The sequence below is a fragment of the Rutidosis leptorrhynchoides genome, chromosome 1 (genome assembly GCF_046630445.1).
Source record: "Rutidosis leptorrhynchoides isolate AG116_Rl617_1_P2 chromosome 1, CSIRO_AGI_Rlap_v1, whole genome shotgun sequence".
Lineage (NCBI taxonomy): Eukaryota > Viridiplantae > Streptophyta > Magnoliopsida > Asterales > Asteraceae > Rutidosis > Rutidosis leptorrhynchoides.
Genome location: NC_092333.1, coordinates 718,436,456 through 718,450,640, shown reverse-complemented (window position 1 = coordinate 718,450,640; position 14,185 = coordinate 718,436,456). Strand labels below are relative to the sequence as shown.

At 35.9% G+C, this 14,185-nt stretch overlaps 1 protein-coding gene across 1 annotated transcript; it reads right to left on the bottom strand.

The window, feature by feature from the left end:
• Positions 1–10,892: 10,892 nt before the first annotated feature.
• On the bottom strand, positions 10,893–12,369 carry LOC139854609 (E3 ubiquitin-protein ligase RSL1-like). Its single transcript, XM_071843906.1, has 2 exons — positions 11,852–12,369; positions 10,893–11,061 (listed from the first exon to the last, which is right to left on the bottom strand). The coding sequence occupies exons 1-2, from the start codon at positions 12,367–12,369 to the stop codon at positions 10,893–10,895; spliced, it is 687 nt and encodes a 228-aa protein (XP_071700007.1).
• Between the last annotated feature and the right edge of the window lie 1,816 nt (positions 12,370–14,185).

Sequence of the window (14,185 nt, the reverse complement as noted above, 5' to 3'; positions counted from 1 at the left end):
GCAATCACACTTAGTTACTTAGACTAGACCAAATAGACAATTAACTATAATTTCATTGTGAACCATCTTACACTTAATCTATTGGAGTATGTTAGTTACTTGAATCCTAACTAGTAAGCACATAGCAAACATATTAATCAAGTTGACAAGTTTATGAGTATTAAGTATATTGTCAAGTAGCAATTAATACTCACTCATAGCAAGAAATAGTTATTCTAGGATCAATTATATAGATACTTGCACAACTTATAATTCAAGCTTTTAACAAGTTTAATTGCAATATAACATATTGCTTGATTAATGTGTAAGCACACATTAGTGTCCAACACATGCACAAGGGAAGAGCAATCTCTAGTTGGGACTTGGTGACCATCCTAAATATATCTAAGTGTGTTTTAGGATTACAAGTCATTACTAGTTAACCTTGAGAGCATTGTTCCTCACTTAGCCTTAATTAATCACTAAGTCATTTCTAATAGCAATTATTGTTCTAGTGACATTGGCTTAAGTGTGTTGGTACTTGATGATCATACTAAGGATATCTAGATAAGAATTAAGATCACAAGTTGTTGATTAACACTTATGTATTATGCCTAATCTTGGTTAATTTGTCATTAAGATGTCATTAGGCGTAATTAACCACAATTAGTGTTTTTATGACCAAAACTCAATTGAGTATGGAGAATGCATCTATTCTAAGTATGTTGAGAAAGGTTTCATGAATTATAGATGTCGGGAACTAGTCAAACTTTATTTGGTCAAAATCGGTAACATGGAAAACTGCGTTCCCACTGCGGTTGACCGTGGTGGCGACCGTGCAACTTGTTTTCATAAAACTGCGTTGCAATTCAGTTTGGGGTTCTGCGGCTAGCTGTACGGTCGACCGTACCTCGACCGTGTGTTTAGCTGAACTTTTAATTTCATTCTTTAACATATGTTTGACTTGGTCGTTTGCAAGATAAAGTATGGATTAGTGACCTTGCATGTTTTATGTTAAGATGTCAGTCACTACTTATGTATATGTATGTGTCATCATCAAAACATATTCTTTGGTTAATCATTCTTAAGTTTGTCGTTTAGTTCATTAACCAACATTCAACCAACACATTTCAAGCTTTTCTTGGGGACTAGTAATCCAGTCAAACCTATTGAGGAATTGGGTAATATTTTTGTTAAAGTGTGTCCTGTTGAAATGGCCAATAAAATGATTGAAGAAGTTACAGAGGCTGAAATTAAGAGTGATTTGTTTGACATTGATGATAACAATGCTGCAGGCCAGATGGATATACTTTTTGTTTCTTCAAAAAAGCTTGGGCTACTATGGAAATGATGTATGTGCAGCAGTCAAAGAATTTTTTAGTTCTGGTAAATTGCTTGGAGAAGTAAATGCTACTCTTATTGCTTTAATTCCCAAAATTGACACACCAAATAAGGTTTTAGATTTCAGACCTATTGCATGTTGTAATGTTTTATACATATGAATTAGTAAAATCCTAACTAATAGGATTAAAGATGGTCTGGATTTAATTGTGAACTGCAACCAGAGTGCATTCATTCCAGGGAGGAGCATTCAAGACAACATTATGGTCACACAAGAGTTGCTTAAAGGGTATAATTGGAAAAATGGTGTAAAGAGATGTGCTATGAAGATAGATATTCAAAAAGCATGTGACACTATTAATTGAAATTTTCAGGAAAGTATTATAGTAAAATTTGGATTTCATGAAAGGATGGTAAAGTGGATTATGACTTGTGTCACAACTACCCCATTCTCTGTTTACATCAATGGTGGTATTCATGGATTTTTTAAAGGGGGGAAGGGGCCTTAGACAAGGTGATCCCGTATCTCCTTATTTGTTTACATTGGTAATGGAAGTATTCAGTTTGATTCTTAGCAATAATATTGAGCATTCTCCTGAGTTTAAGTATCACTTTGGGTGTAAACAAATGAAGCTGTCTCATGTTAGTTTTGCTGATGATCTATTGGTTATTTGCAATGGGGATGATACATATGTGAAGGTGGTAAAAGATAGTTTGGATTCATTTAGTCAGGTGTCAGGATTATACCCTAATCTCAAAAAGAGTACTATATTTTTTGGCAGTGTTCATATTGTGATGAGACAGAAAATTCTTGATATTATGCCATTCAATGTGGGAAAGTTGCCAATGAGGTATTTAGGTATTCCTTTACTTGCTAAAAAGTTAAGTGTGAGGGACTGTAGAAGTTTGATTGATAAAGTAAAGGAAAAGGTGTCAAATTGGATAAATAAGAAGTTCTCCTATGCTGGCAGAAATATGTTAATCAACTCTGTTCTTAGTTCAATGCATGTATACCGGGCTTCTGTCTTTATGCTACCAAATGCTGTGTTATGCCGTATTGATAAGGACTTAAAGAGTTTTCTATGGAACCAAGGGGGCAAAGTACAAGGTAAAGCTAAAATGGCCTGGAAAATAGTTTGTACCCCTAAGGAGCAGGGTGGTTTAGGGTTAAAACCAATAATTAAGGAGTGGAATGTAGGGATGGCAATGGGCGAGAAAAAACCCGTGACCCGCGGGTACCCTATCCGCGATGGGTGGGTAAAATCATTAAATCTTACCCGCGGACACGGGTACGGGTAAAAATTTATACCGCCGACGGGTCGCGGGCGGGGTGCGGGTATATACTACCCGTCACGGGTAAAACCCGACCCGTGAATACATGAGACTTTTCTTGATTTACCCACGAATTAATACTTACAATTATTAAATTTAAAAGCTATCTTAGTAGTATTTGAATAATGATTAAAAATATAATATCATATATGAGTAAAAAACTTAATTTTCAAGTCATTATACATATAGCTTGTACATATGGTTTTATAATTAATAAAATTATTTGGATTTTCAAATTAAAAGTTGTATATGATTATTACCCGCGGGTCATGGGTATCTGCGGGTCACGGGCATGGGCGAAAAGCTTTTACCCGTGGGCGGGTAACGGGTCTCAACGTGTAAAAAAGAAACCCGACGGGCGGGTCGCGGGTATATAGAACCCGTGCCCGTTACCCGCGGGCGCCATCCCTAATGGAATGAGGTTCTATTGATGAAGCAGTTATAGAAGATAATAGCTAGAAAGGATTCTTTGTGGTTTAGATTGGTTAATCTAGTCAAGTTAAAAAACAGAAATATTTGGGATATAAAGGAAGAGAGTAATGATAGTTTGAATTAGAAGCAGCTATTAGGGTTGAGAAATAAAATCAAAAAACATGTGCATTATGTTGTGAGAAATGGAGAAAAAACTTCCATATGGTATGATAACTGGAGTTCTGCTGGGTCAATGGATCACTTGATTTCAAGAAGAGAGAGGTACAATGCTACGTGTAAAGATGATTGGACAATTGCCCAATATAGACAGTCAATGGGGGATAAATGGCCAGATGAATGGTTAGTTAAATTCCCTATTTTAAATCAAGTTTAAATCCCAGTCCTGCAAAATAAAGATGATGATGTGGCTTGGATCAGTAATTGTGATAAGGTGATGCCTTATTCAACAAAGCATGCTTGGTTAGATTTGAGAGAAACTGGGGTGGTTAAAAGTTGGAATCATGTTGTATGGTTCAATCACATAATTCCTAAGCATGCATTTATTTTGTGGCTTGATGTACGGGACAGACTCAACTAAAGAAAGGATAAGAGGATGGAATCATAATGTTGATGATAAATGTTGTTTATGTGAAAAAGAGGTTGAATCTACTGACCACTTATTTTTCAAATGTGCATATGCAAGAGCTATATGGGATAGTATGAAGGATAAGATTTTATTCAGAGGGATATCTCATAAGCTTCAAGATGTGGTGGACACAATGTCAAATTATCCTTATAAAAGTCAAATTTGGAGCATTATTACGAGAATTGTCATTGCAGCTGCGGTGTATTTTGTGTAGCAGTAAAGAAATCTCAGAATATTTCAATGAAAGAAGAGAAATGTTCAAGAAGTCATTGAATGTGCTCATTGTTATATTCGAGTCAAACTTTTGACTCTTAAAGTCAAACTCTGCTGCTGTGTCAAAAGCAGAGAAGGTTTGGAATGTGCAGCTGAAGAAAAGAAATTAGTCATTGTTGTTTTGGCTTTTTAATTATGTTTTGTTTTGTATTAGAGTTGGGGTATATCCTGCTCTTTGTATGAACTTTGGTGTTTAATAAAATATTTCCTTTTTGCCAAAAAAAAAAAAAAAAATACTTAATTATTCAATAGGAGTAGAAATGTACAATGGCATCATTTGAAGGGGAAAGTATCACAAACTGTTAGATAAAAGGAAAGCTTTGGATATTGAACCAAGGCCAAGTATTAAATAATGAAATAGTTATGAAATAACATATGAAAGCGTACAATATGTGTTTCATCACTGTTGTGTGATGTATGTTGATTCACTTTGTGTTAGACAGGCAGATTTTGACTTATGTGATGAACGCTTTCAACAATGGCATGTTTGATTATGATATGGCCCCATCTGACGGTTATTGACATATTGAGACTCATTTGACATTTTCTTCTACAGTCTAGTATAACACATTCATTATGTTCAATAATGTAGACGAAACAGAAGCAGCAGACTCTAATAATGTGAAAAAAAAGCCTCTGGACACTAAAGATGACCCGAGCGCTTGCTACATCATTGATAGAGAAACAGGTAATTGGTTCCAATAACCTGACTATTTTGCCACCTCTATTAATTTATTAATAACCATAGACCCCTTTTAATTATAGTGATAAGGTACATAGTTTTAATACTGCAGTTGCACAATTTGGAGATGAAGTTGGCTTCCTTTACTGAGATGGATGGTGTTGTATCAAGGGCCAGGGAACAATTGGAAAGGTCAAAGCAGAGACTTTATCATGAATGGGCCCAATTAATTGCTACCCGATTGGGTATGTCTTCTTCTGCTGCTGGTATACCTATGGTACAATCGTAACCAAACAAGCCTGGAACGATATTACCAAATACCGTTCAAAGACCACCAAATCCAATGAGCATGACTCATCAAAGGCCACCACTTTCAAGACCTATGATGGGGCCGACTCCATCTTTTTCTAACCTAACGGAACCCGATACAGTTGCAGGCAACTCTAATCAGGTTTTAAACAACCAGGGAATGAAGTAATAATGCCTCATAATGTTATTTAGCATAATTACCATAATACCCTGAAAGTGTTTGAGACTCAATGAATCATTCTCATTCCATCAATCCATATTTATATACAAAGATATGCCTTGGTGATCAAGACACTAACTAACCATATATGGCTAAAGACAATTCTAAACAATATATAATTCTAATAATAACTAAATATCTATATATGGAATATATCGATGCCTAATACACCCCCGCAGTTTCAGTGGGAGGAGGCCGGATGCTGAGACTGTCTCGAAAATCATCAAAAATAAGTCTTGGTAATCCCTTGGTGAAAATGTCAGCGATCTGAAATCGGGAAGGAACATGAAGAACTCGAACTTCGCCACGAGCTACTTTTTCACGTACAAAGTGAATATCCATCTCAATATGCTTCGTTCTTTGATGTTTAACTGGATTACTTGACAAAAAGACGGCAGAAACATTATCATAAAACACAAGAGTACATTTCAGTAATGGACAATGTAACTCAAGTAGTAGATTACGTATCCAACAAGTATCATATACGACATTGGAAACTCCACGATATTCGGCTTCAACACTCGAGCGGGACAATGTCGGTTGTCTTTTAGAAGACCATGAGATAAGGTTATCACCAAGATACACACAAAACCCGGATGTAGAACGCCTAGTGTCGGGACACCCTGCCCAATCGGCATCAGTATAAGAAACAAGACGTGTATTAGACGAGTTATATAAGTGCAAGCTGTAATGTAAAGTGCCCTGTAAATATCGTAAGATGCGACGCAACGCATGTAAATGTGGAGCACGTGGATCATGCATATGAAGATAAACCTGTTGAACTGCATAAGAAATATCAGGGCGAGTAAAAGTGAGATACTGTAACGCCCCAGCCAAACTAAGATACTTAGTAGGATCATCAACAGGAGGGCCATCAGATCCACTAAGTTTGGCATTAGTGTCAACAGGTGTGCGAACTGGATTACATTGAGACATCCCCGCACGTTCTATAATATCTTTCGCATACGTGGACTGCTGTAAAAAGAGTCAGTTTGGAAAACGTTGAACTGCAATGCCCAAAAAATAACTCAAAGGCCCTAGATCTTTCATCGCAAACTCGAGGGATAACAAAGTAATAATCGATTTTCGAAGTGTGTCACTAGAGGCAGTGATGATAATGTCGTCCACATATAAAAGAATATAAGCCGTGTGCGAACCATTATGATATATAAAAAGCGAATTATCACACCTACTATGCACGAATCCAATGGTAGTAACGAAATCTGCGAACCGTTGATACCACGCCCGTGGGGCTTGCTTAAGACCATATATTGACTTTCGAAGGAGACATATATGATTCGGATATTTTGTATCACGAAATCCGAGGGGTTGGTGCATATAAACTGTCTCTCGAAGGGTTCCATGCAAAAAAGCATTCTTGACGTCGAGCTGATGAATTGCCCAGGACTTTGATAAAGCAAGAGTGAGAACTGTATGAATAGTAGCAGGTTTGACCACGGGGCTAAACGTCTCATAACAATCAACTCCAACCTGTTGTGACCTGCCATCACCAACCAACCGAGCCTTATATCACTCAAAAGTACCGTCAGACTTATGTTTATGCTTAAAAACCCACATAGAACGAATAACATGCATATCACTAGTTCGTGGAACTAAAACCCATGTCTTATTATCAATTAAAGCATTATACTCGTCGGTCATAGCAAGTTTCCAATTATGGTCAAGTAACGCTTCTTTGGGATTATGCGGTATAGGAGAAAGGTCGGTAGAAGTAGAAAGATTAAAAGGAATCTTGGGCTTAAAAATATCCGACATGCTACGAGTGTGAATTTGTCGAACCAGAGAAGCGTGATGCGAAGGAGGTACGCTCGGCGGGCTATCTGTGGGGGGTGTTGGTCCAGTTGGTAAAGTAGGTGAGGCAACAGGAGAAGACTGTGCCGAGGATGGTGGAGACGGGCCAGGTGAGGGAGTGGGAGATGTGGGCTCAGTTTGGTGTTGAGCCGAAGGAGTAGATGGAGTGGAAATAATATTGCTGGGCTGCAGCGATGGCACAATAGTACTGGGCCGCAGGAATAGATGCGGGTCGTCAGTAAAGGGAGAATAAGACGTTGGTGAAGATTTATTAATTTTGGCGAACGGAAATTGTGTTTAATCAAACATAACGTGGCGTGCGATTATTATTTTCTTGGTTGTGAGATCATAGCATGTATAACCTCGGTGGTTAGAAGGATAACCAAGGAAGACACAAGGAGTGGAACGAGAATGAAGTTTATTTATAGAAGCGGAAGGTAGTAAAGGATAACATAAACATCCGAAAACACGAAGATGTTCATAAGCGGGTAAACGTTTGTAGAGAATTTGTGTTGGGGTAGAATTGTGAAGAAGTTTACTAGGAATAATGTTTAATAGATAGGTTGCCATTTGTAATGCATGGTGCCAAAAATTATGGGGTACGGAAGAGTGAGCAAGAAGTGTGCGCATGATATTATTAATTGCACGAATTTTGCGTTCGGCTTTACCATTTTGAGAAGAAGTATATGGACATGAAAAGCGAAAAGTCATACCATTAGTGGCACAAAAGGAATGAAAAAAGGTATTATTGTATTCTTTGCCATTATCGCACAGAAAAGACTTGATGGGCATATTAAATTGCGTTTGTATATATTTGGAGAAAGCAAGGAAAGTAGAGAAAACTTGTGATTTATTTGAGAGTGGGAAAGTCCATAAAAAATTAGAGAAGTCGTCAAGAAAAAGGACATAAAACCGGTGTCCGGCAGAACTTAAAATTGGGGAAGTCCAAACATCACTATGAATGATGTCAAAAGCTAAATACGTAGAATTAACAGAATCAAGAAATGGCAATTTTATTTGTTTACCAAAAACACAAGATTGACAAATAGATGTCTTTTTATCCTTAGTACAGGAAATTGAATGATTATTCTTAAGAAAAGATAAAATACGGTTGCCCGGATGTCCCAAACGATGATGCCACAAGTTTTGAGACACAGAGAGAAAGGTAGACGGTTGACCAAGGCTATGAAAGACCGAAGACGGGAGTGGGTAAAGATCACCAGTGCTATTACATCTCATGATTTTGGTGCCATTCGGGAAGTCCTTTATAGTAAAACCAAAAGGATCAAACTCAATAGAAACATGATTATCGTTAGATAAACGACGTACGAAAACTAAATTTTTAATTAAATGCGGAGAATGTAAGACGTGTTTTAAATGTAAAGGGCGAGAAGGAGTGGGAAAAGAAGCGTTACCATAGCCTTTAATTGGAATACCGTGACCATTACCGACAATAATATTTTTAGGAATGCTTAACGGATAATAAGCCATGAGTTTACCTGAAGAGGAAGCCATGTGAGATGTCGCACCCGTATTCATATACCAATTTTCATCGGATGGATGAAGAGACAATGCATGAAAAGCGACATCTATATCTGATGGCGCATAATTAGAAGAATCGGCATTCGATGATGGGGCCTGAGTGTGCCTCGGCCCTAATATTTGTGCACCAATAGATGAGTTACTCCAAGTGGTATTCGGCTGCATAAAATTAGATGTGGGCCGAGCCCAATTAGTATAGGGATAAGGGCAAGGTAGGGAAGCCCAAGGTTGCCAAGCCCAATTACCATAGGTATTGTTCCAGGGACTAGTCTTCTGCGTTTGATATCTACAAAAAGTAGAGAAATTCCTGCAGCAGCGACCTCTACGTCCACGGTTACCCGAACTTCTACCTCGTTGACCACGAAAATTCGTAAACCCATTATTCTGTGAAGTTCGAATGAAAGCATTAGGGTTTGGAGAAGACAACTGTTTTGATGACCATGGTACAGTAGTTGCAACAAGCGTAGCTGGGTTCAATTTACTTGATTCGCTCAAGGTTACTCGTGATAGAGAGAACAAATATTATGAATTTACTAGAAGATTACTTACGGAGGTTAAGGGAATCAGAATATTACGTCAATGTAAGTTTTGACGTAATAATAAGGATAGGAAAGAAGCAGAAGTATGAATTAAATAGGAACAAATTAATTGAGCTGAGATGGTTGGCAAAATATTTGATTCGTAGTTGATAGCAAAATTAATAATTTAAGCAGATGTATACATCAATGACTTTGCACCAGAATGATCAATAAGATAATAACAATATTGCTTAAAAGATATTGCACATGGGTGACAAATACTTGGACAAATCACCGTTTGAAACAGAGGGTGCCTTTTGATTAGGTACATCAACCAACAACGAACTTCTGTACTATTGGTTACGTGACGGGTGGAAAAATTAAAGGAAGAAAAAAATAAGAAGATTTGCACCGTATCTTTGAGGTATTTTTATTATTTTTTTAATAGAAGAAAAGAGAAAGAAATCAAAAGAGAAAGAAGAATTTGATTGAAGGTAGAGAGGATCGTTAGGTATCTGATACCATGAAAGTGTTTGAGACTCAATGAATCATTCTTATTCCATCAATCCATATTTATATACAAAGATATGCCTTGGTGATCAAGACACTAACTAACCATATATAGCTAAAGACAAGTCTAAACAATATATAATTCTAATAATAACTAAATATCTATCTATATATGGAATATATCGATGCCTAATATACCCTAACTACTAACAACTTTTACCAGGTGAGTCATATTGGTTAAGCTTTCAAATCAAGGGTCTGGATGGGTTGAAAGATCGATAAGATTGCAGGTCAACTGGAAAGAGGTTTTGCTACCTGATCACCTGTTAATAATTGCTGACTCACCTCATGTTATTGTGTAACTTGGTTAGGCATCGGAGAATTGGCCTACGTAAGGCAGTATTGATGGGAGCCTGAGAGGTGCAAGTGCTATGTTAATGTTTCAAATTGTGTAGATATATATAACTCAGGACATCATAGCCTCATAGGCTGTCTGTTTTTTGACTACATAAATACATTGTATTTTATGTTGTATCTTAACGTGTTTCTATATTAGTAAATCTTTAAAGTTGTGTTCTCCGATTTCGTATTTACTTCATCTTTTTTGAAGGAAATGCAAGGAAAAACGATTATGAACAACTTGGTTGACCTTATTAAGATAATACTCCGTATTGTTTTTATAAAATTCTCATAGATGTAATTCTCTCCCGAACACTTGCTTCTTAGATATGCCTCCAATGTAAAAAAATGAAAATAAATAAAAAAATAAAAATATGGTGTTTAACATTTTGCTATGTGGATAATTTGGCATGGATTTGGACGAACGAGGTAAAAAACAAAAACTCGTGTTTAAGAATTGATCCTTTACACGGTGCTATAATAGGTTTCGTATTTAGCTCCTTCCAAACAGGGGCGGAGGGAGGGGGTCAAGTGGAGTGAACCGCCCCGACGTTTTTTTAATTTTAGTGTAAATTTTTTCGGTTTTTTGATTTTGCCCCAGGTGGAATTTTTTTTTTTTTGCCCAAAACCCTTCATATTTTGCCCAAAACCTTCATATTTTGCCCTAAAACCTTCGTATTTTGCTCAAAAGCCTCTAAATTTTGCTTAAAAAACTCTATATTTTGCCCCAAAACCTCTATATTTTATCAAAAAAAAAATTCCTTATGTTTTAAAAAAAAATTTGCCCCCGGTGAAATTTTTTTCTGGATCCGCCACTGCTTTCAAACTCATATCACGCCATACGGTAAGATTATAATAATTTACATCAATAAGATATTAATATGACTATTATATCTCGTTTCATCCTGATCAGTGCAATCATTTGTGGTTCCCTCTCAACATACTTGTAATTCGATAACCAAATGCACTAAGAACCAAAAGTAACATCACCACTAGCACAAACGTGCAACATGTAGGTAATCTTTGACAGTTGCACAAACGGTGATCAACCCTTTTCCCACACCTATAGCAAAACTTAATTCCACATCTGTAACAAGCTTAAATCAAAAAAGTTTAAATCAGAAAATGAATATATGAAGCAAAGCATCCTCTTTAAATGAAAATGATATGATATTTTACATTATATCGTATACGGAGTATCAACTATCAACTAAGCTGACAAATTATTACTCCCTTCATCTCATATTAAATGTTTCTAGACAAAAAACACACAGTTTAAAAAAAAGTTATTGTCACATGTATTTTTTTACTTTACAATTTTACCTTTTATTTTTTAACTACCTTTTTGTCTTACATGCATAAAACAATGATATAAACGAACTTTACTTTTTTATTCTTATTTATTTATGGAAGTGAACAACTGATTTGTGACATCCCAAAAAGGAATACTGGACAATAAATGAGTGACGGAGGAGTAGGTTTTAATGTAGAACTATACGGTATCATATTAGCGATCTTAGCTTTGATTTATTAGCTTAGCATTCCAAAAACACAAACTTTTCCACTTACAGAAGAACTTTAAATACGCAAATTCCAATACTCGATTTTTAAATCAAGAAACAACATATGATGCAGAGTTTCGTCTTACTTAAACAATAATCGTAACTAAGCTAGAAAATATGTCACTCTCTTAAAATTCTAGATTTTATGAAAAAATTAATCGGTTCCCCATCACTTATACCTTCCTATCTGAAACTTTATATGTCGTAACAAATTCAACAAACTAATCATGATAAGGACACGAATATACTATAATCAAATTCAGTAACGTAATCATCTAATTGTCACTCTAACTCTCTAAGTGTATGATTGTATACCTGCAACGAATAATGCCACAACCTGTAACACGCTCAACACAATGTCGACAAACAGGGCACCTCATCCACTGATTCCTTTCGGATAGAACACCAAACGCTATATCGTTTGCATCCCTCATCTCCGCACTTTCTTCAGATCTATAACCAACATGCCAAGGAGCGTTACACTTGAAACAAAAAGGTTGCTTGCAATTCAGACACACACATTGTTTCAAAGTACGAGCATTACCACATTCATTAACAACCAAAGCAGAACAATCTCTGTTTGGACAATAAACCCTATCAAACCCCAACACAAAAGACTCACATAACACATCACACCATTTATCAAACAGCTGGTGTGCAATCTTGGGTCGACAAGATATTGGTTCTAATGAGTGATCAAAAGTTAAGGACGGACACTTGATATCATATACGTTATCTTCTAGCTTCACTTGAATGTATTTGATCATACAATCAGTGCAGAATGGGTGAACACATTTGTTACTGTTTCTGAATTTTTTGTTGGGTAGTGTCATTGGTTCTATGCAAATTTCACAAGTAAATGTGAACGCTGATTAAGACACCTAATAACTTGCTATGAATGAAAATGTAGTAAACAAAATATAGAACAATAGATATGAAACTGATTGTGTATTGTGAATGGTTTTCCTTAAATCAAATGATACAAATACACTTGCTTAAATACTAGATCAAGAACAAACATAATGATTAAACACACACCTAAGCCAACCATTAAAGGATGTTTACACCTAACATACATGTGGAAATAGATCACACAACATGGGCAAAAGTATGCCAACAAGAAAGCAATACACCAAAATAATCGAAAGAAATCGGGTTAACTTTAACAGCCTATCAGCTGATCAGCTAGTGATGCGCCGCATCACATAGAGATGCGCCACATCTATTTGTGGTGATGCATCGTATCCCTTTGAAACACCGCATTTAAAACCTTCGGGACATTTTGGTGAAGAGATGCGCCGCATCAGTGAAGGGATGCGCCGCATTTGTGTGTTTCACGCATACCGAAATCTGCAAAATCCGTGCAACACTTTAACTCACTTTTAGGACGTTTTTATTTTCAAATTTTGTTTGCACCAATATTTTAACACTCCCCCTTGGTGCAAACTCCCGATCAACAATCCCTAACGCCTCTCGAAATTCTATGAACTTGGCCTTCATTAGAGCTTTAGTAAAGATATCCGTCACTTGAGCATTTGTCCTTACATTTACTAGCTCGATTTCCCCGCTTAGAACCTTTTCACGAATAAAATGATATCTCATTTCAATATGCTTAGTACGAGCATGAAAAACTGGATTCGAAGCAAGCTTGATTGCACTTTCGTTGTCACATCTCAGTTTTGTAGTGACCCGAACTTTTTCATGTTTATATATATTAAATGAAATTGTTATTTACATGATCAAGTGTTTCCAACATGTTAAGCAATCAAACTTGTTAAGACTTGACTAATTGAAATAGGTTTCATATAGACAATTGACCACCCAAGTTGATCGGTGATTCACGAACGTTAAAATTTGTAAAAACTATATGATGACATATATATGATTATATATATAGTTAACATGATATTATGATAAGTAAGTATCTCATTAGGTATTTTAACAATGAGTTATATACATAAAATTGAGTTTATTGAATTAAGAAACTCGAAACGATATATATAACGATTATCGTTATAACGTCTTACTAAATACATATGAATCATATTAAGATATTGATACACATATGAATCATATTAAGATATTGATACACTATGTTTAATTATGATAAATGATAAGTAGACATATATGTAACTTAATGATTTCGAAACGAGACATATATGTAACGATTATCGTTGTAACAACATTTAACTGTATATATATCATACTAAGATATATTAATATATCATAATATCATGATAATGTAATAATTTAACATCTCTTTAGATATAATAAACAATGGATTAACAACATTTAACAAGATCGTTAACCTAAAGGTTTCAAAACAACATTTACATCTAACGACTAACGATGACTTAACGACTCAGTTAAAATGTATATACATGTAGTGTTTTATTATGTATTCATACACTTTTGAAAGACTTCAAGACACTTATCAAAATACTTCTACTTAACAAAAATGCTTACAATTACATCCTCGTTCAGTTTCATCAATAATTCTACTCGTATGCACCCGTATTCGTACTCGTACAATACACAGCTTTTAGACGTATGTACTATTGGTATATGCACTCCAATGATCAGCTCTTAGCAGCCCATGTGAGTACCTAACACATGTGGGAACCATCATTTGGCAACTAGCATGAAATA